At 37.6% G+C, this 26328-nt stretch overlaps 1 protein-coding gene across 1 annotated transcript in view; it reads left to right on the top strand.

Annotated features, from left to right (window-relative positions):
* Positions 1-26328, top strand: part of LOC101149650 (uncharacterized) — a 96381-nt gene that overhangs the window by 46299 nt on the left and 23754 nt on the right. Inside the window, 4 exon segments of the mRNA XM_063705979.1 lie at positions 165-172; positions 14648-14810; positions 20850-20996; positions 23914-24039. Coding sequence (XP_063562049.1) covers positions 165-172; positions 14648-14810; positions 20850-20996; positions 23914-24039 — 444 coding nt within the window.

Genomic DNA, 26328 nt, shown 5'->3' on the forward strand with positions numbered 1-26328 from the left:
AATCGATTTTGTTTTGTTTTCAAAAATGGAGTCAGACTGTTACAACCCAAAAGAACTGTAGGTTAAATTAAGGTAAATCACCAAATACTACATACACATTTGGGAAATCCAAACCAGATTTTTTCATGTGATAACCACACCCTCTTTTGACTTTAGCCTTGGAGGTAATGGAGTATGGCAGAAAAAACCCTGTATCAGCAGCTGGAAGACTCACCTTCTTTTCCTAGTTCTGCCATATGTTGACCAAAAGAGTCAAGGTCCATTCAGATGGTTGAGGGGCCTCGGAATTTTGTTTTTGGTTTTCACATACAAGTTGGAGGGCAGATGCGTTAGCCTCTTGAAATACCCAGAAACCACTTGTTTCCTCATCTAAAAATCAGGTATGACAGGATCATTTAATTATCCTGGAAATCAGATGAAGCACTGCATATGAAAGCACTTTGTAACATCGATAGCACTGGGAAATGTAAAGACCTTTTACTGAAATATAAAGGTGTATGGTCAACTGAATATATCTCAGATAATTATGATTTGACTGTATGTATTGAATATAACCTGTAGTGGGCCCCTTGGTAAACAGCTTACAGTTTTGTTGCAAGTTTTAGCCAAGAGAAAACTTATTTGTTGACTAGTCATGCCCTTTATTGGCCACATGATGAGCAGCAATGATATTAACACACAGTGCACCTTGCAGAATTCAAGAATGTCTCAGTGTCTTGTGAACTAGGAAGCTGAAATGCAGTGGTATGCAGAAGGCTGGCTCAGTAGGAGCCTTGGGAGTGTCCTCCAGATAGATGTTTGTGCAGGTTGTATTTGATTCCAGTTGGCCATGAAAAGCTGGTTGCTCTAAAGAATGAGAATATACTTGGTTTTGCATTTACTAGAACTATCTGGGGAACAAATCTTGGGGTGGAAGAAAGAAGGGAGGGAGGAAAAGCTGTGCTTCAATACCTAGGGCTTCTTTCCTGGAATGGATCTGAGAATCTGGGATTGGGTGGCTAATATCTCATCTCTAGAAGGGAGAAAGAACTGGGTGGTGATGGCTTTGTATTTTCTACTGGAGTTCACTACAGAATAGGTGAATGGAATGGGCTGCTATGATCCAGACATTAGGGAGGACAGGTTTGTGATACGTTAGAAAACTTGAATGAGCCCTTCTATGATTCTCTCTTCCCTCTTTCTGCTTCCCTTTCTGAATCACCATCCCCAGGTTGTGGAATTAGCAAATCTATTATGTGAGCAATAGCAAACTTACAGGAGCCCTTGGCTCCATCTATCTCCCTGTTTGTGTCAGTTCATTCTGGATGCTTTTAGTCTGTGGTCTTCGTTCACTCTTTTTATGGGGAAGTAAAAGGAGTGGGACAGATTATGAGAACAGCTGGGTCCTCCCAGTTGCTGGGGTGGTTATTTTAAGCTTTGTTTAATGTGTCCAGAGACCCAGATGGCATTTTTAACTAAGCTGCTTTATTAAATCTTGTGATAAAGCATAGTGATGTTTATTGAAAAGGCAGACACATGTCAGCAACATTATGCGTGAAACTTGCTCTAAGAATTTTCTATAAAACATCTGTTCTCTTTGAGCCTTTTGTGAACTCTGGAAGTTTGCTAGTTTCTATACAGACTTGAGGACAAGAAGTTGGAACCCACTTTTGGAGATGTCCAAGCATAGGTATTGGAATCATTAATCCTAACCCTCTCAGTTTTAAGGCCCCGGATACCCTTCTGTTAGACAACAGTAACAAGAGCAAGCACTGTAATAACATTTAAACAAGATTATTTGGAAATAATGGACAAGAAAAATTAGTATAAATTGTTTGGGGATTTTAAAATTAAAGATAAAAAGCTAGGGCTTCAATGACCTGTGCCAGCCTATAGCCTTAAGAGTCTATTTGCAAACACTCAAGATTTGGCTAATATGCCTCTACTACTTCTACTTAACACAGTCAAAGGGAAATTTTTAGATTCTTTCATCTGATTTGACTCTCTTAGTTACAAATAAGAGGATATCTAGAATATATATGTGACTTGTTAAAATGAAAATCCACCTTCTCTGAGTCTTCAAATATCTTTCATATCTTACATTTTTAGTAACATCAACTTTTGAAGTCATGTCCATAGTTGTGTGAAAAGAAAAATTTCAGGAACATTCAACCTCAAAAGTTCTTTTTCTTAGTCTGAAGTCGTAGAAGCATTTGACTTTTACTTTCTTTTTTTAAGTTTGTACTAGTAGGTATTTTGTATAAATATAATATTTAATTATTGCCTTTGTATTCTTTTTCTCTAGTAAACATCCTGGTTTTTAGCTATCAATATGTAGTTTTACATTTAGGGATTTCTAATGGAAAGAGAAAGGAATCTGAAATCAGAGGACAAGAGTTTATTCTACTTGACCAAACACATACAAAATACTGGAAGGAGAGTTTTACAACAAATATTTAATGTCTATGACATGTAAAAAGGTTTTCCAAATCAAGAAAATTCAAACAATTCAATACAAATATCATCAATAATAACACATGAACAGGTGGCCAACCTTATTAATAACCAGAGAAATACAAATTAAAACAATCCATCAACTTGTAAAAAAGATGAAATTACCCAGAGTTGGTGTAGGTGATGGAAAATTGTCATGTTTGTATACTGTTCTTAGAAGTTAAATTGACATAACTTTTTGGTCAGGCAATTTGGAAGTATATATCTACATTAATAGAGTAGTTTTCTAGTAACCTGGGAATCTCTTAATCTAAGAATCTTTACTGTAGATTTTTCTAGAACAAATGTACAAAAATCTATGTACAAGGGTACTCACTGCAGCATTTTGCTAAGGAAAAACTCAGAAAAAATCTATATGTTCAACAGAGAACAGGTACATAATTTATGACACAACTGCACAATATACACCACTAAAATAAAGGATATAAAGTTATATAAAGTATGAAAAAGATGTGAATGATAGCTTGTTGGTGAAAAACAGCAATGACTGGAATATTGTGTGTAATGTAATCCTGCTTTTCTGTATATAATGTAGGCATAGAAAATAGGATTGAAAGGACATACTCTAGTCAACAGTGGATATAGCTTGGGTGGAGGGGCTGTATAATGGGGAAGGAGAGTCCCTTTTCCTATCTATTCCATATACATCTCTGGATTTAAAAGATCATACATGCATATGCGTTACCTTCAAAATTAAAATGATAAAGACAAAAGGAGAAGCTTTGGATTTGAATCATGATACTACTGTTTGCAACTTCTATGACCGTGGGGAAGTCGCCTAGCCTCCTGGGGTTTATTTCCTCATTTATAAAAATAGGGAAAGTAATAATACTTGTCTACGTATCTTCTAGGGTTGTTGGGAGGATTGAATGTGATCATGGGTTACAGCATTATGAATTATTTATTCATGTAACACAATTATTATAAAAATATTTTGCTCTGATTAAAATAAAAGAAGGACGAGATCGTGTGTGTTTTTGTCCCAGTAGCTTTACTAACCAGAAAGCACCTGCTGATGTGGTGATCACAGTTGCTTTGGTGCAGCTTCCTCTTGACTTTTGGCATTTCTCCATGCTGCTAGCTAAGGCTGAGGTGGCGACTGTTGAAGGTGTGAGCTCCTCCCCCTCCCAGCACACATTTGTGTGCGTACTCACACTCATGCACACACAAACACACACATGCACACCCTATCACAGTACATGAGGTGGCAGCAGCCGCTCCGGCATAGACTTTCACACAACATAAAGGGCTTTTTTGGTGTGGTCTGTGCATTATTTCCTGTTAAGCATGAGCTGAGTCAGTGCCATGCTTTTCCATCTGAAACCTTTCTGAGGCTCAGGCTGTGTTAAGAGCAAACCCTCTCCCCTCCATGCCCACCCCATGGCCCTCTGCTGAAGCCAGATCTTAATCTGCTCATTTCATGAGGATTTTCAAACCGAATGGACTGGGCCATGTGAGAGATTACTGAAAGGAACAGACCAAGCAGAGGCTAAGAGACTCCACGCTAATCTGCTGAGTCATCTGAAAATGCACAGCTGTGGGAGCTCACGGTGCTTTAAAGTACTTTGGCAGGATGTTTGTTCAGGGGGCCTGTTCCTGCAGCCCTGCTGAATGTTTGGTTAGGAGGCATAATCTTTTTTTGGACAGGATCTCCCAAATGTAAAGTGATAGATGCTAATGTGGAATATAATACAGAAGATCCAGCTTGGATGTCATAAATAACAATAAATTGTTTAATCTTACTGAGCTGTAAATCTATGATTGCCAGAGGTCTTTAGTTCACTGGAACATAGTATGGGGGCAGGAGCACTTAGCAAATAGGCAGTTATTATTTTCCAACCAGACAGAAACTGGTCTGATGGAATTTATCTAAAAAGGCATACACATGTATTTTAATTAATTGTGACAATTACTCAGAGAAAACACATGGCCCTAAAGAGGCTGAGGGGTTTTTTTGTTCTACCTATAAATGTATATGTATATTCACCTATATTCTACCTATGTATAAGTAAGAGAATGAGTTTTTGTTTTGGGGATATATATTTATACGTATCTATACAGATAGATATACACATACTTAATTTCTGTCTACCTATTAAGGTGCGGTGCCAGATGGAAAGTATTTTTAAGCATTTAGATAGTTTATTCTATAGCATATGTGTGCATATAGCCCCCCTATAAAGCTTTGTCTCTTTTCTGGATATATTTAACAAGAGGCTAGAACAGAGTCCAAAATGTCAGAAATGTTTGAACATTCCATAGAAATGAAGGAGGTGTTTCCAAATGACCTATGTTTCTATGGCAATAAATAGAACTTGTGCTGCGTTGGATGGGTCAGGAGTAAGGAATATAAACAGTGTAAGTATGACTATTCCAGGCAGAAATCTACCTTGTAAGAACAGCTTTGTGCAGTGAGCTCAACAACATTGATCAGTTAGCAGTCCGGTTCAGTACAACATTGATCAGGTAGCAAGCCGGTTCGGCAGTGCCAGTCGGAGACACAGATGGGGACAATCAAAGAAGATGCAGGTCAGGACAAGGATGCAGACATGTACCTGTCACTACCATGGACTTCAGCAGCTTCTTAGTGAGCAGGTTTATGATTAAAGAAGAAAGACATCGTTGATATGTAAGCATGTTACAATTAATTTGCTGTTTAGTTATTAGCAAACTACATCCAGTTTTTAGTTTTTAGGTTTTTTTTTCTTTTTTCTTTTTTGAAACACGTTCTTATTCTGTCATCCAGGCTGGAGTGCAGTCGTTATCCAAACTCACTGCAGCCTTAAACTCCTGGGCTTTGTGGATCCTCCCACCTCAGCTTCCAAAGAAGCTGGGACTACAGGCGCACGCCACCATGGCCAGCTAATTTTTCTTATTTTTTTGTAGAGATGAGGTCTTGCTGTGTTGCCCAGGCTGCTCTTGAGCTCCTGGCTTCAAGCCATCCTCCTGTCTTGGTTTCCCAAAGTGCTGGGACTACAGGTGTGACTCACCATGCCTGGCCTACATCCAGTTTAATTTATACTACAGTGTGGGTTTAGTCCTCAAACATGTTTTTGTTTTACATATAAAAATTTGAGGTAAAAGAACATTTTTACATTGGTCAATAATGGTACATTTAAACAATGGATGACTATATCCATTAAAATCGTGTTGTGGAAGAATATTCAGTGACATGGAAAGATTGACTCAAGGGCAAGTAAAACGTGTCAAGAGTCTGTTAGGTACCAGACACTGTAAACTGGGTCTTGGCTGTGTTACTTGCTTACATCCTCCATCATGTGATCTTTTAGATAACAAAATCGAGATACATAGGGATTTGGGATCTTGCGCAAAGTCACCCAGGCAGTAGGTGGCAAAGTCAATTCTTACATTCTTTTCTATTGAACACCAAAATCTCAGCTTACCTCAGGGCACTTAACTCTGCTTTCTTGACCCACACCCAGGTAGACCCAATGGACACTTGTAGCTCTTATCCAGCTGGGGTGGTCACCTCATAAAATGGCAACAAGTGGGGCCCTTTCTTGTTCTAGTGAGTCAGACTGTATACCTTAAAGATTTCAGAGCACTTCCTATGTACTGAAATTGCCTCATTACCAGGAAGGACATACTTCCAATTTTCACCACCTCCATTTTGCATCCAAGGAAGATTAGATTTCTTGATCTTCTCAATGAAATCTTGAGAAATGGGTGGGCCGATTGAAGAACAGGACTTGGGCCACACTTCTAGATGCCTGTGACTTTTCTGCACTTATTCAGATATTAGGAATTGATTATGAAATCCATGGTGGTTTGATGCTAATGAACTCTCATCTATCTCTCCAGCATGTGTGTAAAGACTTCCAGAGGTACAGGAAGTTGAGGATGAGCTCTCTTACTTCCATCTGGTCTCCATGTAACAAATCATATAACTGCACAATTATCCAAATGCAAATGAAGGAGTCCCTTGATGTTTGGATAACCACATTCATGCCTTGAGTTTGTTATTTCTTGAAATTGCCCTTATCCGTCACCTGTTTACCCATGGACAACACTACTTAAGGGCTGGCACTCTGCAACCCATGGCAGCTTGGCTTTGGGGTTCCTTCCGGTGTTTTCTTTTTGTTTTTAACTGAGAAGACAGGAAACAGGCATCTTTGTGTATATGGCTTGCCACAGCCCTTCATAGATGGACATGGTGGAGGCTGCGTGGTCCTGGAGAACACTTCCTCTGTGAAGCATCAGGGAAGTTTCCGTTCATTGTGTCTTCACTCTCTTCAATTCACTTGGGGAGTGATAGGGATTATAACACAGTGAGCAGAGGATATTGGGGAATCTCATGCTTAATTTTCTTTTCTTTTTTTTTTTCTTAAATGACATTTAAAGCTAAAAGAGAATCACAAAGGGTAAGTCTGATTTAAGACATTTCACACATGAAAGAAATCCTGCTTTCATGCGTGTTATGTCACAGGAAAAACTCATTTAGAGTCAACATTCTGCACCTACTCCGAAATTTTAGCCTGAGGGTTTAAATATTACCTCGCTGCTCTCTAGGACTTTAATTTGAGCTAATTAGAAATGGAACTCATACTAAAACTAATTTAGGAAAGAAGCTGTTGATGTTCTGAAGAAAAACAGCTGTCAGAAATAAGATCATTAAAAAACCATAGTTGTATATGGCACAAAATGTAAAGGAATAGAAATGCTGGGAGAAGGCTTTTATAGAATAACATTTTATCTTTCTTTGGACACTGGTCTAAGGCATGTGAAAGGGCATATTGATTCCCTTGGCACCTGGTATGCTCATTTATGGATGAAAAAGCCCAATGACATAATTTAGGTGAGGTTTAAGGCTTGATGGGAGGTATTGATGCCATTAGAAGGACGGACACAAAGAGTTCTTAAGTAACGGCATCATGGGAAATGATAATTGCACACTCCTTTCTACTATGTCTTGGTTTCCCCAAGCATTTAGAAGTCACGGCTGGGTAGGAACAAATTTATCATGAGTCTGTCTGCGTGTTTGGGAATGCATATGCCTCACAGATGTGTCTGCAGGGGTCTGTGTGATAATGTTCATATATGTGATAGATGTGGACCCTGGGATCTGTACATGTGTGTGAGTGACAGTGGACTAGGGTCCACTTTGCCCCCTTTTCCACGTGGGAGTTGAAGGAAATGCCCCTTAATGGCAGTAGCATCCACTTGGGTGTGTGCACCTTCTGGAGGACTGGGTGAGGTTGCCCTTCTTCCAGCCAAAGCCAGACCCTATGGTGTGGGACGTTCAGTGGGGAGCAACAGAATGCCATGGCTTGGTCCTCCCTGGGCTGTGGTCTGGATTTCACTCAGGAATGAAAGTCAGATATTGCCTGCTTCAATGCTGTAAACATAACTAAGGATAATTATGTAAGTAGACCATCTTTTCCTTGCAAGGTAGCGGTCTGCTGCATTGACAGAGGGTAGTATTTCTAGGACTTTTTCAGAGAGTAAATGGTACTTTAAGGGATAATCTGCTATCTAAAGATGAATTTTAAATGTTGGAGGGGGTTGTGGGATTCGGGGAAGACAATAGAATAATTTGTGTCATGGTTAATTTAACAAAGAGTTTTTGTTTATAGAATCTGATCTTCGGTGGATTTTAACAACCCTCTTCTTTCTTGGCTTTTCAGATAAAGAGGCAAAGCCTCAGAGAAGTTAAATGATTGATCCTATGTCAGGGGATAGAGTCAAGACTCATACCTATGCCTTTTAACTTCAAGTTGAGTGCTTTTTCTTTATAAAAAAGGGCTTCCAAAAGTTATATTTCTTTTTATCAATGACTAGATCTTGAAAGCCATACCTTTTCTGATGGCATTTATTCTGAGCTAATTGGTAGAGAGAGGGTGAACAGAAGAGAAGACACAGACATGCAGAGAAGAAGACGTGAAAACAGAGGCAGAGACTGGAGTGATGTGAACACAAGCTCGGAACTATGTGGAGGCAACAGAAACTGGAAGAGGCAAGGGAGGATCCTCCCCTAGAGCCTTTCGATGAGGCAGACCCCCACTGACACCTTGATTTTGAACTTCTGGCCTCCAGAACTATAAGGGAATAAATTTTAATTGCTTTTAGCCACCAAGTTTATGGCAATTTGTTATAGCAGCCTTGTGAAGCTAATACAAACTTTGTATTCATTTCCTAGGACTCCCATAACAAATTACCACATATTTGGTGGTTTAAAATCACAGAAATTTATTCTCTCACAGTTCTGGAGGCCAAAAGTCAAAATCAAGGTATCGGCATGGCCACACTCTGCAGATGCTCTAGGGAGAATCTGTTCCCTGCTTCTTCCAGCTTCTGGCAGCAGAATACATTCCTTGGCTTCCCGGGTGTGGCTGCATCACTCCAATCTTTGCATCTGTCTTCATATCTCCTCTTCTTTGTGTCTATTCTAGTAAGTACAAAGTGCTGCATCTTCCGTGATGGAAGTGGCCCAAATTAACCAATCTACCACCAGGTAGCTGGCTGATCATTTGGGGAATGGTACCATAAGGAGACTCAGTGTTGGTCCCTGCTGCTGGTAGAGTAGGCGCTCTGCAGTGGCCATAGCCAGGTCAGCCTTGGTGAGTGAATGTCCATGTTGTTGAGCCCATGCATAGCCTTCATCCCTGCCATCACGGCCATGGTATTACAGCATTCTTGCATTGCTATAAAGAAATACCTGAGGCTGGGCAATTTACAAAGAAAAGAAGTTTCCTTAGCTCATGGTTCTGAAGGCTGTACAAGCCTGGTGCCGGCATCTCCTTGGCTTCTGGTGAGGCCTCAGGAGCTTTTACACATGGCGGATGACAAAGTGGGAGCAGGCATATCACACAGCAAGAGTGGGAGCAAGAGAACAAAAGAGAAGGTGCCACATACTTTTAAACAAGCAGATCTCATGTAAACTCAGAGCGAGAACACACTTATCATCAAGGGCATGGTGCTAAACCATTCATGAGGGACTCGCCCCCATGATCCAAACACCTCTCACTGGGCCCCACCGCTAACACTGAGGATTACATTTCAATATGAGATTTGGAGGAGACAAACATCTAAACCATAACAGCCACTTGGCTCATGAGCCCATTGGACAATGACAGGAATGGCTGGGGGAAAGCCACTCATTGACATCCACAGAACTGGTCATCCTATTATTAAAATCCTCCTCTGCCTAGGTCACCATTTGGTGAGTGTCCATAAGGGACACAAATATCTTCACAATTTTCCATGTCTTACCTCAGAAGCCCCATCACCCTCTCTTTCACATCTCCTCCAGTACTTATCCCCCAGATGATAGGACCATGTCCAGCAATACCTCTTCTCTCTGGTATTGATGGGTTAATGAGCAGATCTCACATAGGTAAAATTTCCAGATATCTAGAATTTAATCTTCTGTTAATTCTCCAATTATAACTAAAGTATTTCAGGTTGAAACTTTATTCAAGTTTCAGGTTGAAACTTTAAGCTTCTTAAACAGAATGTATATTACCTTTTCAAAAATAACTGAAATTTAACAAGATAAAAATGTATCTGTAATCGTTCCTACTTAATAACTTTACATGTTTATTTCTGCATTTTTCTAAGTCCTTGCCCCAAAGTGGACATAATTTTATACTGTAATAGCATAACATAATTTTGCATTTGACATTTTTGATTTGGCATTAAACTATTATTTATGTTTCTTTCACTACTGCTTAAGAAAATGTGGGTGGTTGTAATAAATAAACCTGAAATGTAGGCAATTTTTATTGCCTTAAAAACAATAGAATGTTATTTCTCACTCACACAATAGTCCAGTGAGGATGTCCCTGGTGGGCGAAGACTCTTGTCTACCAAATGGGATGGGGACTCAGTTTCCTTCCCTCTTGTGACTCTGGCATTGCCTAGAGCCACATGATTACCTGTACTGAATCTGTAGAAAGAGAAATAAGCAGTGTAGAGATGATATGTCTGTTTTCTGATATCCTCAGCCTAGAAGAAACACACATTACTTCTGTTCTTATTCTCATACTAGTTTATCACCCATTGTCCAAATGCACCATGTGGCCACACCTAGATGCAAGGGTGGGTTGGAAAATGTAGCCCCTGGCTGGGCAGCTGTTCCTCAGCATTGACTCTGTGCTATGTAGGGCTTCCTAAGTTTTTGTGGACTGCTATCCCAGTCTGTCCCCACTATACAATCTTCATAATTTTCCCTTTAAATGGCTGAGAGAAAATTTTGAACAAAAGCTACAAACATTTTTCAGATTCTTGATTCTCCAGACTTATTACTTGAGGGCAGTGACTAAATTATATTCAGTTCTATATCAGAAGGTTCTTCCATATTGCTGGTTTCATGGTAGATACTCAATAAAATGAGTTGAATGACTACATAAATTTTAGCAAGAGCATATGGAAAATAATGTATCATGAGTTTGGGTAATACTATAGGTGTAATTATTGTCCTTTCTCTTTCCTGACTTGATTAATAGCACCACTATCCATTAAGTTATTAAAGGTAGAAAGCTGAGATTATTCTTGGCTCCTTTTCTCACTGGTCCAGTATTAGTTATTTATTGCAGTGTAAGAAATTACCATGAAACTTAGTGGCTTAGTTGGGGCTTGATGGGGGCTGGAGGATCCACTGCAAGATGGCTCAGTCACTTGGCTGGCAAGGTGGTGCTGGCTGTTAGCCTCCCATCTGATCCTCCTCTTTCCGCTCCTGCCACTCTTCAAGGTATTTTTTCCAGAGCAGCCGTCCATCATTCATTTATTTTTTCCCATTAATTAATTCAACAGATATTTATTGTATACTTACCATATGCCAGATTTGTTCTAGGTTCTTGGAATATAGCAGTGAAAAAAAAACAGTCCTTGGATCTTATATACAGTGGGGAAATAAACATATAATGTAGAAAATTAGATGGTAATATGTGTGAGCACATATATTTATTATTTCTCATCATTTCTATGAGACAGGAGGTGGGTATTCTGGCTTGGGGACTCACATGAGGTCACAGTTACATGTTGGTATTGGTTTGGTCATATGAAGGCTTGGTGGAGGCTGGAGAATCCACTGTCAGATGGCTCAATCCCTTGGCTGGAAAGTTGGTGCTGGCTGTTGTTGGCAGGCCTTGCTTCCTCTTCACAGGGCTTCTTGAGTGTCTTCATGACATGGCGGATGGCCTCTCCCAAAATAAGCTGTCCAAGAGAGCAGGGCAGAAGTGTCCATGCCATTTATGGCCTCACCATGGAAGTCACACACAATCACTTCTGCAATATATACTGATTACCCAGATCTGCATCGTTCAGTGTGGGAGGGGACCACAAAAAGGCACAAATGCCAAAAGGCAAGGACCATTGGGGCCATTTTGGAGGCTATTTACCACAGCCCCTCTCTTCCATATTCCAGTCCACCTGCATATTCTGTTCATCGTCCTTCCAAAAATGTATCTCAAACCAAATGACTAATTTTCATTTCTGTTGGCTCTAGCCTAGTCCAAGACTCTATCAACACTCGACTTGAAGAGTCTCCCGTCTGATATTCCTCTTTCTGCTCTTGCCCCTCTTCAAGGTATTTCTCCCAGAGAAGCCATTCATCATGCATTCATTATTCTCCATTCATTAATTCAACAAATATTTATTGTACGCTTACCACATGCCAGATTTATTTTAGGTTCTTGGGATATAGCAGTGAAAAAAAGTCCTTGGGCTTTACATACAGTGGGAAAATAAATAATATGGAAAATGTTAAAGTCAACATATGTGATCCAGAAAATTATAGCAGGGTGAAGGAAATAAGGAAACAATAGAAAAGTTAGGGACTTCTGGCTATAGTGTTATATAGGGCTGTCAAGGGTGCTATCTCTGATTAGCTTACATTGAAACAGAAACCCAAAAGACAGTAGAGGGCAGGTATGTTAATATCTGGGCAAGTATTCTAAGCGGAGGAAAAAGAAAATGCCAGGGCCCTGAGGCCGGATCATGTTTGGTATGTTTGAGGAATAGCTGTTGTGTTCCGTTGTGGCTGGAACAGAAGAAGGAGGGTAGGAGGGTGATGGAGAATGGTACATGATGGAGGTCAGATTATGTAGGGCCTTGTAGACTACAATGAAGACTTTGGCTTTGTTTTGGGTTGGTGGGGGACAAGGAAAGCTATTGGAATGTTTTAGTGACTTGATGTGACTTACTTTTTAATAGGACCATTTGGGCTGCTCAGCCCATGATGTTTAAAAATGCAATCAGGTCACTTCCACTGTTTAAAACCTTTCAATGGATTCTGGTTGTACTTAGAATAAAATCTAAGCTCCTTAGCTATTATTATTATATTATTATTAAAATTGACGTCCTTTATTACAGCAGTCTAATTCCTTCCTAATATGTACCTCACTAGTAACTATTATTATTATTGCTTATTTGTTTATAATCTGTCTCCTCTACTTGAAAATATGTAGCCTGGGGATCTTGTGGATTTCCATACTAAATCATCCCAAGGCCACTTTGCTTTTGAGCTGTGTGTGTGTGTGTGTGTGTGTGTTTTGATCTCTTCTGTATCTTTTTTTCCCCTGATCTCGCTGATTGTTATATTTGGTCAGTGACTGACCTCTAGCAATGATGGTGCCAGGGCAACTTTGTTGTTGAACTGTATGTTAAAGTTTGTTTTGGCTTGTTGGTTATATCAGTACTTATCAAATGAATTATCTGGGAAGAGAGGAGAGGATCTTATTAAAATACAGGTTCTTATTCGGTAGGCCTTGGGTGGGCCTTGAGGTTCTGCATTTCTTTCTTTCTCTTTCTTTTTCTTTCTCTTTCTTTTTTCTTTCTTTCTCTTTCTTTCTTTCTCTCTCTCTTTCTTTCTTTCCCTTTCTTTCTTTCTTTCCTTCCTTCCTTTCCTTCCTTCCTTCCTTCCTTCCTTCCTTCCTTCCTTCAGACAGAGTCTCACTCTGTAGCCCAGGCTGGAGTGCTGTGGTGCCATCTTAGCTCACTGCAACCTCTGCCTCCCAGGTTCAAGCAATTCTCCCACCTCAGCCTCCGGAGTAGCTGGGACTACAGGCATGCACCACCATGCTCAGCTAATTTTTGTATTTTTAGTAGAAATAGGGTTTCACCACGTTGGCCAGGCTGGTCTCGAACTCTGGAGCTCAAGTGATCTGCGCACCTCAGCCTCCCAAAGTGCTGGGATTTCAGGTGGAGCCACCATGCCCAGCTGAGGTTCTGCATTTCTATCAAGCTTGCAGGTGATGCCCATGCTGCCAGCCCTTTGAATAACAAGGGGGCTTTATTACTGAGCTTGGCTGAACATTGGAATCATCTGTGGAGCTTTAAAACTACTAATGCTGGGCTCTCAACCCCAGAGATTGCAATATCATCAGTCTAGAATGCAGTTTGAGTACTAGGATTTTAAAAAGTTTCATAAGTGATTCTATTTTGTAGAAATATTGAGAACTACTAGATTGGATGATATTGAATCCAATTTTAAAACAAGATGTAGCAATAAATGTTCTTCAGCGCTGTGTTGCTGACTTTTTAGAGAGTCAGTTTTGTAGCTCTAGAAAGAATCTGGCTGCATCCATGGATGACCTCCAGATCTCCGCTTAGCATGACTGGGTAATTTCTCCAATGTCTCCAGCACACGCTGTCACTTAACAGCAGAAAGAGAATGCCTACTTTCAGGAGAAAAGTCATTCCTGAAGATTACAGTTAAAATATGCCCACAGATGATGAGGTTGTAGTAAATCAGTCCCCTTGCTCTCTGAGCTTGTTCTAAGTTACAGGAAGCAGAAGAAGCAGAGAAGCACTCCATTTCTTTTTTCTTGTAATCTCTAGCATGTTCACATGCGTAGTTTCTGAGTCAGTAGCAAACTAAGAACTTCTTGTGTGATTCAAGCTAACCCCTCGATTATCAGAAGCAGATGTTTCAAACAACTGAAGATCAATGAGGCATATCCTATTTGCAGGTTAATAATTGACTACTAGATGCAGGTGCACCAAATGGTCTTAGAGACATTAGATAGGAGAGACAATGTCAGTGCTCCCCCTACCCTGCCTCCCCTAATCTAAAGCCTACTCTGTTTCTTTTATCAAGTGATTGGCTGTATGTTAACAGAGCCTGGGGCACTTTCCTGTTGAAATGCCTTTAATCCCAAGCAACTGGATTGATTTTTTTTTTTGGATGGTTTAGATTGGACGACTGATTATTGGACAGAATGGCATCTTGTCGACACCTGCGGTCTCCTGCATTATCAGGAAGATCAAGGCAGCTGGTGGAATCATTCTAACAGCCAGCCACTGCCCTGGAGGACCAGGGGGAGAGTTTGGAGTGAAGTTTAATGTTGCCAATGGAGGTATGTGGTTCAGTATATGCCTTAATAATCACGATTTCGTTCCTCTTATATTATTATAGTCTCACAGTGACCCTTTGATGATAGACAAGCAAGGTGCAGAGGACCTAGCTCAGAAAAATTTAGTGAGGTGCCCAAAGTGATCCAACAAAGAAGTGGCATGATGGGCTCATGAACCCATTTGGGTGGTCTCTTGGTCCCCTGTACTCTTCAGCATAAACTATTGAATAGTTGATGCTTATCTGATATGGAAGGACTCTGAATTTTAACATTAAAACATACCCTGAAGGTCGTTGTCTAAATGACAATTACCCTCATTTTACACATGAACAAATCAAAGGCCTGAGAGGCTGAGTTACTGCTGAAGGCCACAGGGTTGATCAGGGTCAGATTAATGATTTTTAGCCCAAATCCTGGGCTCTCTTTTTCCTACAGTGTTGACTTTCTCTCAAAATCACAGAATTGTTTCACTTTTTCTTATATTCACAGCAATTTATAGTTTGGGGGTCCTTAGTGAAGGGGGTGGGATATATGTATGGAGTAAATTTCTTTTAAATATTGAACACACAAAAAAATAGGGAGAATAAGAAATAGATAACATGTACCCATTATCTTGTTTTTCTATTTTGCTTATCTTTTTTTTCTGAAGAATTTTAAAGCAAATTATAGCACAAGAACATTTCACACCCAAATATTTTTGTATGCATCTCTTAAAAAGAAAGACACATTGCTGCATGACCGTGCTAACATACCTAACAATAATAACATTAATTCTCCAATATCACCTGAAAACTAATCTATAGTCAAATTTTTCAATAATCCCCAAAATATTATTATTTATAACTGTTTTATTCAAATCAGGATACATCTAAGGATGCCATGCATTTGCTTGGCAAGTCTCTTAAATCTCTTTTAATCTAGAACACTGAGTTTGCATGAATGTGGGTAGGAGCCAAATTTTAACCAGCAACAGTTACCATGATAAATTATTCCTCATCCCAGGCAAAGCAGTGCATTCTGAAGGGAAAACTTACTATCTATCCCTCCTTGTAGACGTTTTACACGTTATCCAAACAAGAAAGTGTATTCATGTTGAATATTTAAAAAGCAATATTGTAACCACAAAGCAGAAAACTAAACCACCAAACCACAAAGGTAGACAACAATAGAGGAAGAAGAGAACAAATTATCTACAAAGTAACCAGAAAACAATTAGCAAAATGGCAGGAGTAAGTCTTTTACTATCAATAATAACCTTGCTGGTACATGGGTTAAACTGTCCAATCAAAAGATACAGAATGGCTGAGTGGATCAACAACAAGATCCAACTAGATGCTGCCTACAAGAGACCCATTTTTAAACTTTAAGAATAGGCATATACTGAAAGTAAAGGGATAGAAGGAGATATTCCATGAAAACAGACAGTTACCAAAAGAGAGCAGGGATGCCTATACTTATATCAGATAAAACAGACTTCCAGTAAAAAGCTGTTCCAAGAGACAAAGAAGGTCATGATTTAATGATAAAGAGGTCATCTTATCAAGAGGACATAACAATTGTAAACATATATGCATCCAAAATTGAAGCACTTAAATATGTAAAGCAAATATTAGTGGACATGAAGGAAGAAATATACAGCAATATAACACTAATAGGGGACTTCAGTACTCCACTTGCAACAATGGAGAGATCAACCAGACAAAAAATTAACAAGACAACACTAAATTTGAACTATACTTCAGACCAAATGGACCTACCAGACCTACATTCATCCAACAACAGCAGAATATACATTCTTCTCTAGCATACATAGAACATTCTCCAGGATAGACCCTATGTTAGGCCACAAAATAAACCTTAACAAATTCAAAAAGATTGAAATCATGTCTAGTATTGTTTACAACCACAATGGTGTGAAGCTAAAAATCAATAACAGGAGGAATCTTGGAAAATTTACCAATATGTGGAAATTAAACAACATGCTTATGATGAACTAATGGGTCAAAGAAGAAATCAAGAGGGAAATTAAAAAATATTTTGAGATTAATGACAATGGAAACACAATGTATCAAAACCTACAGTATGCAGCAAAGTCAGTTCTAAGAGAGAATTTTATAGCAATAAATGCCTAGATTAAAAAAGGAAAAAGATCTAAATAAGTAGACTAACATTATGCCTCAAGGAGCTAAAGAAAGAACAAACTAAACCCAAAGTGAGCAAAAGGAAGGAAATAATGAAGATCAGAACAGAAGCAAATAAAATGTAGTATAGTAAAACTATAGAAAATATAAATAAAATCAAAAGTTGGTTCTTTGAAAAAATAAAATCTACAAACTCCTAGCTAGATTCACTAAAAAAAGCAGACTCAAATAAATAAAATCAGAAATGAAAGTGGAGACATTGCAATAGACACCTCAGAAATAAAAATGGTCATAAGGGATTATTATGAACAATTTTATGCCAACAAATTGGAGGACCTAGAAGAAATGGATAAATTTCTCGAAAAACTAACCCATCAAGATTGAATTGGGAAGAAACAAAAAGTTTGAACACTCCAACAACAAATAAAGAAATTGAAGAAGTGATTAAAAACTTTCCAAAATAGAAAAGCCTAGGACCAAATGGCTTCATGGCTGAATTTTATCAAACATTCAAAGAATAATTATTACCAACACTTCTTAGACTCTTCCAAAAATTAGAGCTACAGGGAATACTTCCAAACACATTTTGTGAGGCCAGCATCACCTTGATACCTAAAGCCAGACAAACATATTGTAAGAAAATAAAACCACAGGCCAATATCTCTGATAAATATTGACGAAAACCAAATTCAACAACACATTAAAGAAATTATGAATCATGGCCAAGTGGGATTTATCCCTGACATGCAAGACTGGCTAAACAGAATGAAAGATAAAAACCACATGATCATCTCAATTGGTGCAGGAAAGGCATTTTACAAAGTTCAGCATTCTTTCTTAACAAAAACTCTTAACACTTTAGGTATAGAAGGAAAGTTTCTCAACATAATAAAGGCCGTTTATAAGAAACCCACAGCTAACATCATAATCCATTGGGGACAACTGAAAACTTTTCCACAATTTAGCACATGGCAGGGATGCTCACTCTTGCTATTTCTATTCAACATAGTTTTGGAAGTACTAGCAAGAGCAATCAGACAAGAAAAATAAATAAAAGTCATCCAAATTGGAAAGGAGAAAGTAAAATAATCTCTATTTACAGATGATATGATCCTATATATAGAAAATTCTAAAGATTCTACACATGCACACACACACACACACAAACACACACACAAATTTTTAGAACTAATAAATGAATTCAATAAGTTGCAGGATACAAAATCAACATACAAACATCAGTAGCATTTCTATACATAAATAATGACCCAGCTGAAAATAATCAAGAAAACAATGCCATTTATGATAGCATCAAAAAAATACTTAGCAATAAATTTAACCAAGGGGTGAAAGTATACTGAAAACTATAAAACATTGATTGAATAAGACACAAATATATATCCTGTGCTCACTGATCATGGATCAAAAACATTAATATTATTAAAACATTCATACTACCAAAAACAATATACAGATTTAACACAACCCCTATCAAAATTTCAATAACATTCTTCATGGAAATAGAAAAGCAATACTAAAATTTGTATGGAGCCACAAAAAATCAAAGCAATGTTGAGGGAAAAAAAGTTGGAGGTACCACACTTGCTGATTTAAAATTATATTACAAAGCTAAAGTAAAACCAAAACAGTATGATACTGGCATAAAAACAGAAATGTAGACCAATGGAACAGAATAGAGAGCCCAGAAATAAATCAAGACATATATAGTCAACTAATTTTGGAGCAGGGCACCAAGAGGACATAATGGAGAAAGAAAAAAACCTCTTCAATAAATGGTGCCTGGGAAAACAAAAATGTAAAAGAATGAAATTGGACCCTTATCTTACACTATACAGAGAAATAAACTCAAAATGAATAAAAGAACTAAATATAAGATCTGAAACCATAAAAATCCTAGAAAAGAACATAGGGAAAAAGTTATTTGACATTGGCCTTGGCAATGATTTCTTGGATATCACATCAAAAGCTCGGGCTACAAAAGCAAAAACAAATAAATGGGACTACCTCAAATTAAAAAGCTTTTTAGCTTTTCCATTTTTCATTTATTTATTTTATACACTTTAAAATCTCTGGGTATTCTTTTTTAGCATCTTAAAATTTATTTTTATATGAGTGCCTGTAGATTTGCCGTATCCTGTAAAAAACAATTATTTTAATATATATTATAATTGTACATATTTTCAGTGTGCATATGGTGAAAGTCATTGGAGTGGAAGATATCAAGGAGCTTGGAAATTGAAAAGGAATTCAGAAGTTGTTGATGAACTCTGAAGTTATCAGCATGGATGGTTGAATGGCATCATAGACAACTATCTAGAGAGACAGTACTTGCTTTACTTTTGGAAATCAGTGTGCCGGCATTAAAACTCAGGGACTTGAAAATGATGGACACAGCCAAAGAATATAGTATGGTGCCTGGGGTGTAGGGAGTGGAGGGAGATATTCATGCATTCTATAATCTGGCAAGCATAAAATAATGCAAAAATGAAACAAGACTACCTATTCTTTAAGTTTTGTGAAGGGTAAAAAATGGTAAGGAGTGAAGCAAAGGGCTATGTTTATTTCTTTGAGGTCTTCACTTTTCCCACACAACAAGAAAATTGTTGGTAAAATCTTCTGGGCTGTCTTCTCTCCCACTTACTAGAATAGGACTATTGCTATTCTTTTTTATGAGCATTTATTGGAATAAAGTGATGGTGCTACACTCTAAGGCAGTGTTGTCCAACAGAAAAATATTGTGAGTCACATACATACTGTACATTTTTAGTAGCCACATTAAAAAAGTGAAAAGAAACAAGTGAAATTCACATTGTGTTTTATTTAAACTACTATATCTAAAATATTATTATACCATGTCATCAATATAAAAATTATTAATGCAATCGATTGCATTTTCTACTAACTCTTCAAAATTTGGTGTGCGTTTACAATTGCAGCACACCTTAACTTGACTAGACACATTTTAAGTGCTCAACAGCTAAATGTGACTAGTAACAATTGTATTGGACAATGCAGTTCTAAGGATTGAGATATTTTAAATATCAAGAAACAATTTTTGTTCAGTAGAAAGTTACAGTATAGTTGACAAGTAAGATTCATACAGAAAGCTATCTATACATCTAGCAATCATTTATACTTTAGATCTTTCAATCTACTTATTTGTTTCTCAACCTTGTTGCAAAAAAAAAAAAAATCTGAAATGGCTTGCATTAAGATATACAGGGTAAAAAAAAAAAAAAAAAAAGCAAAACCCCAAAAGGTGAACAAGTATTGATTTCATGTTCAATTTATTTAAAGTCTAATACTACTTGTCAATTTGGCCTTCCGAGGAAATGTATCATATATTTTTAGTTGAGCTTCATTTCAGAAGTGACTAGAGATTGTGAGTTGGGGAAAATAATTAACTTACCTTGCTAAGCTCACACATCAATTAGGTAGCAGAGCTGGGAATAGAAAGCATAGTTTCCTCTTCTAGAGGCACTGGGGAAGCTGCATGGAAATCTGGAATCCCTCACTTCTGTCAAATGCATATCCTGTTTGTGTCTCATAACCTGAATAAAGCTGATTGAGTAACCAGGTTTCCCTGGCAGGTGTGAAACTATTTTTAGGAAAGATGTGTCATTGCTTAGAAGTGGATTAAAACAAACAAACAAACATATGGGTTGTTAGTCTACATAGAACAGGTGAGGCTGATCAAATTTCCCCCATAGTGGATGAGTACAGTATAAGAAATATCAAGGCTAATTGAACTGTGAACCATTGATCATTGTTTAGAGAACAAATGAATCTTTCTCTGCCTGGTGGAGGAGGATGGTAACATTTCACTGCTTGAAACTCACGAGACTTTTAAAAACATGTATTTTTGTTGTTCAAATTTTAGGTCCTGCACCCGATGTTGTCTCAGACAAAATCTACCAAATCAGCAAAACGATTGAGGAATATGCTATATGTCCTGATCTCCGAATCGACCTATCTCGACTAGGAAGACAAGAATTTGACCTAGAGAACAAATTCAAACCATTCAGAGGTAACAGAGATTTTATTTTGAAGAAGTCAGAGTAACTATGTGGATGGGGCTGACTGGTTTCTGTAGGGAAGTAAACTCATGAAAATTATTGCATTGTTAATCTCAGGGGTGACTCGATAAATGTGTGTAAACTTAATATGGTGTAGAGAGAAGACATGAGAGCAGCCAAGATATTCAGAACTGGAAACTTTCAAAAACCACTTCCCAAATTCGATATCATTTTCAACATAGGAAAAGTTTTATGGTTGACTTCATTATAGCATTCCAAAAATAGGTTGTGAATTGCCAAAACTTGTCTAAGCGATTAAGGTGAAGATGCTGGAATGCCTTAGTTAAGAAGAAACCTAACAAGTCAATGGGTTATTAAATTTCTCATGAAAGGTAGGAGTTTCTTTTCCAAGCCATAACCAAGCTTGGAATAATTACGCATCAGCTTATTGAATGCATAATTATTGATCACCTGCCCTATACCAAGCACCGTGTTAGGAGATTTTACAAAGGAATTCAGTAACTATCAAATATATTTAGGCAAGTGATTCAAAAATTAAAGAACAAAAATGAGATTGTCAAAAATATTATCTTATATTGTAAAGCAAATATAACTTCTACAGTATTCAGAAGATAGCTTTTTGTTTTATAGATTAATTTTAGACCATATGACAACAACATTAATAACATGTATGTATACAACATTTTCCCCCTATATTTTATCATATTGCTTTTTCCTAGAAGGCATAGAATAGCAATAGATCTAACATGTTTTACTTTTTTAGTGCTTCTATAAGCTTGAATGCAGTTTGTGTTAAGATGGTATCCTCATTTTAGAAGTAATTTAACTTAGCCCAAAAGAGGAAATACCTGGTTTGTGTCCATGTGATATTTTAGGAATAGAGAAAAGATTAAAATGGATTGTGTGGGGGTCACAGTATTTGCCCAATGTTACCAAATCTTTCTTGAGAAGTTTCGAGTCAGTTGTTTGCTTAGGTAATGAGCAGAAATTTACAGAGAGCCATGATACTCACTGGAAGCAGCAGGGCCTGCTTTTGCTAATCTAGCTGGGAGAATGCATAGGCATATGTGTGCACACGCATGGGATGGCTGGACAATTAAAGGCAAGGGGTACATTATATTAAGCAAAATGATTTCAATACGCTGATTACATATGGTTGGAAGGACTAGGCTTATTTTTGGCATCTTCACAATTTTTATAGTTGTCCAAGAGACCCGAATCTTCGTGGGCTCTCATTCAGGCTCATTGCTGCAGCCACATTGCTAGTTGAACGAGTTTTCTAAAAATGTTACTGATACCAGGAGATAGGTAGAGGGATTCCCTGGCTTCCAAGAATTTGGAGATAATCGTTTGGGATAATTTATGTGCTGTATTCTTGCTGGCTCAAGTGTTGAGCAAAGCTTGAGTTAATTAGGAACAAATAATTCCTTTGCATTTCACTTTAAAGTGTCAAGAGCATGAACTATATGATGTGAACTTTCAATTTTTACTGACTTCTTGTTCCCTCGTTTTTCACATTTGTTTGGTACTGTGTGTTACCTATTGTAAATACCAAATGTATTTAGGCAAGTGGTTCAAGAATTGAAGAGCCAGAATGAAATTGTCAAAAACATTATCCTATAATGTAGAGTGAGTAAAACTTCCAAAGTACTCAGGGCATAACCTTTTGTCTTACAGATTAATTTTTTTATGGCGGTAAAATATACATAACAAAATTTACCATTCTAACCATTGTCAGGTGTACACTTTATACAGGTTAATTTTTAATTACTTCATAGATTATTATGCTCCTCATGTAAAAAGATAATTTAAAAGTATCCATGTTACAAATATAATTATATTTGAATGAACACATAGATTACATTGACTTAAGTGTAAGAAAAAATATTTTTAGATATGTATTTGATCAGATGAAGGGATAATATTATATGGCATATTAAGATCTCATCCATTAAATATCACACCTGGATTTACTAAAAATTATTGAAAGTGGGTTGGTAATATCTTCAGTGCAAGTTTAAAAGTATTTCAGGGTTTCAAAGTAGTATGTATTTGAAAAATCTGAAAATAATATACATAAGTTTCAAAATTTAGCTAAGAATTTAAAAAAGCAGGGCTCCTGGACAAATTTTAGCACCTAAAGAATTGATTTACTACTTCTTGGAAAAGTACTTTCTGAGCATTAATTATACACTGATTGACAAGTATGAAAAATGTATTCTGAGCTTTTTGGTATGTCACATAAATGAATAAAACTTTTTGGATTCTTGGTTACTGGGTGGTGCTAGATACTGGAAAGCATTTGAGTTTAATGAGAACTTCTAGATATTTGCCATTCACTTGGAAATTGGGTGCTAGATTGGGCATGAATGAGATTTCACGCAAACCCAGGAATATATTCATCCCCAATTCTGCACTCGAATCTGGTAGGCACAATGGCATTAGGAAAATAGGGGTCACTACTGAGGTCACTTGCTGATTTGTTTCATACCAGCTGAGTCAGTCTTTGGCCAGCCCCCACAAGAAAGGCAACTGGATATGCCAAAATGCCTCTAAACATTGAGATATGTGCTGTGTGCATTTTTTTGGGAGGGGAAGTGGGAGCAGGAGTAACAGGGCACATTTTTATCTTAATTTATTCTTGTGGTTGATATTTTCCTTGCAAAGAATTTATAACTTGGTATCATTTATACCCATTGAGCACCTGAAAAGCTTGTAGTATCTTGATTGTGCCCTGATTTGTGATTTTTGTCAACAAATGGGCACTTCGCTTCCCACATCATGTGTAGGGATATGATGGGCTTGTGACCAGAATTTCATGCTGTTAAGGTAGTGATTCTTTTTATGCTTCCAAGTATCTTTCATGGGTACAGTCAATGACATTTTCCTTTGTTTTTTTATCTTTAGTGGAGATAGTGGACCCAGTGGATATCTATCTTAACCTCCTTCGGACCATCTTTGACTTTCATGCCATCAAGAGTTTGCTGACTGGGCCCAGCCAACTGAAGATTCGCGTTGACGCAATGCATGGAGGTAAGCTTGTGATTTTCTCCAAATCAGTGGGCAGGAAATATTGAGACCTCTACCCCTGTTGGGTTTCAGAGGTTAAGAGGAAAGTTGGATTCATAGATATTCACACAACATGTGTATGTTCAGATATTTGGAATGCTCTGGAAAACTTCAGGACCCTTATTTCTGTCTTTGGATGTAAATGAAAACAAAAGTTGAACAAATGAGTTTGAGGCTATGCATGTTCAAGTGTGGAGTATAGTAAAACTGTTATTTATTTGATCATATGCATGGCATAGTTTAAACAGTCAAATAAATAGTTCAAGATTTATTGTGAAAAAAATCTGTACCCAACTCCTATCTTCCCCCAATTTGTTACCTTCCAGAGTTAAATTTTTCCATTTTTTCAGCTGTTTCTTTTTGTATTTATCTCCCTATCATTAAATGTTATGAATATACAGACCCTTGTTGATTTTTCAGTTTTGAGCATTACTGAATTCATACTACAGGAACTGGAGCTGCAGCTCTTTTTCACCCTCTCCACCCACCACCCACCTCTCCACCCACCCTTTCCACCCACCAGTTAGGGAATCCTAGCATGCTTCCCTCATTATATCATCAGTTTGGTAAGATCATTGTCTAGTGTTTACATTACCACATCACTGCTGAGCCATGCAATATGCTATAATTATATTTCCTTTACAGTACAACTTTTTGATTTCCTTGGAAACAGCAATTATCTTGTTTTCTCATTGCTTGCTTTTAATCAAGTATGTTTACCACTCTTAATCCTCAAGCTCTCCACTAGTGTCTAAATCTTCCTTCACTTCATTTTCCTGGAGACTTTGATCTGCCCCACTCTGCCCTGGTTGCTCTCTGAGCATGCTGTCATCATGAAATCTCCCTTTATCACCATGGTAGTAATTCTTTTTACACATCTCCTATGTTAAATATCCTGTCCCCTGGTTTCTTTGTCTGACACCTTGATTTGCTCATACATTTTGGAGGAACACATTCTCCAGGAACTCAGTGAGAGAAAGCTCATGGTAGGTAAATATTTTGTGTATTGTATATCTGAAAAGGCCTTTTATTCTACACTTGCCCTTGATTAATATTTGACTGATATGGAAATCTAAGTTGGATATTATTTTTCTTCAGAAGTTTGAGGGCGCATTGCTCTACTGTGTTATAGCTATTATATTAAACTTGAGAAATCCAGTGCTATTTTGATTTTTAATCCATTGTCTTTCCTTTTTCTTCTCTGGAAGCTTTTAGGACCTTTGACTTATCTTCAGTGTTCCTCTGTTTTACAATAATGGATCTTAGTGTGGGACTCTATCTTTATTATATCGGACACCTGATGGACCCTTTCAGTCTGAACACTTGTGTCCTTTAATTCTGGAAAAGTTTTTGAATTACTATTTAGTAACCATTCTGGTTATTTTTACTACTGAATCGATCCTTTAATTGTTCTATTTCCCCTTCTCCTCCCCAGTTTTTCATCTCTTTATTTTCTTCTACTTTCTGGGAAATTTCCTTAACTTTATCTTCCAGTCCTTTAGTTCTACCATTATATTTTTAATTTCCCAAAACTTTTGTTTGTATTTTCCAAAGATTCTCTCTTGTAAAAACACATCCTAGTTATGTTTCATGGATACCATAGCTTTTTAAACTTAGGTTTACTGAGGTATAATTTATACACAGTAAAACTCACTCCTGGTAGATATACAGTTTGATAAGATTTGACGAATATATACAGTCATGTAACCACTATCACAATCAAGATTGAATATTTCCATCACCCCAAAGAGTTTTTTGCAGCCCTTTGTAGTCAAACCTCTCCCCTTATCCCCAGCCCCTGGCAACCACTCATCTGCTTTCTGCTCCCATAGTTTTGCATTTTCCAGAAAGTTATATAAATGGAAGCATACAATATGTCACCTTTTGCTTCAAGCTTCTTTCATTCAGCATAATAATTTTGATATACATTCTTGGTGTTGCATGTATCAGTAAGTTGTTCCTTTTACTGCTGAGTACAATTTTATTGTGTCGTCGATATACCACCATTTGTTTATCCATTCACTGGTTAATGAAAATTAGATTTCTTTTTCTTCTAGTTGTTGGCTATTGTAAAGAAAGATACTGTGAACATTCGTGAACAAGTCTGTATGTTTTCATTTGTCTTGGGTAAACAGCTAGGAATGGGATTGCTGAGTCATATGATACGTGTATGTTTACCTTTATAAGCAATGGCCAAATCATTTTCCAAAATGCCTGTTCCATTTGCACCACTGGCAATGCATGAGGGCTCCA

The sequence above is a fragment of the Gorilla gorilla genome, chromosome 4 (assembly GCF_029281585.2).
Source record: "Gorilla gorilla gorilla isolate KB3781 chromosome 4, NHGRI_mGorGor1-v2.1_pri, whole genome shotgun sequence".
Taxonomy (NCBI): Eukaryota; Metazoa; Chordata; class Mammalia; order Primates; family Hominidae; genus Gorilla; species Gorilla gorilla.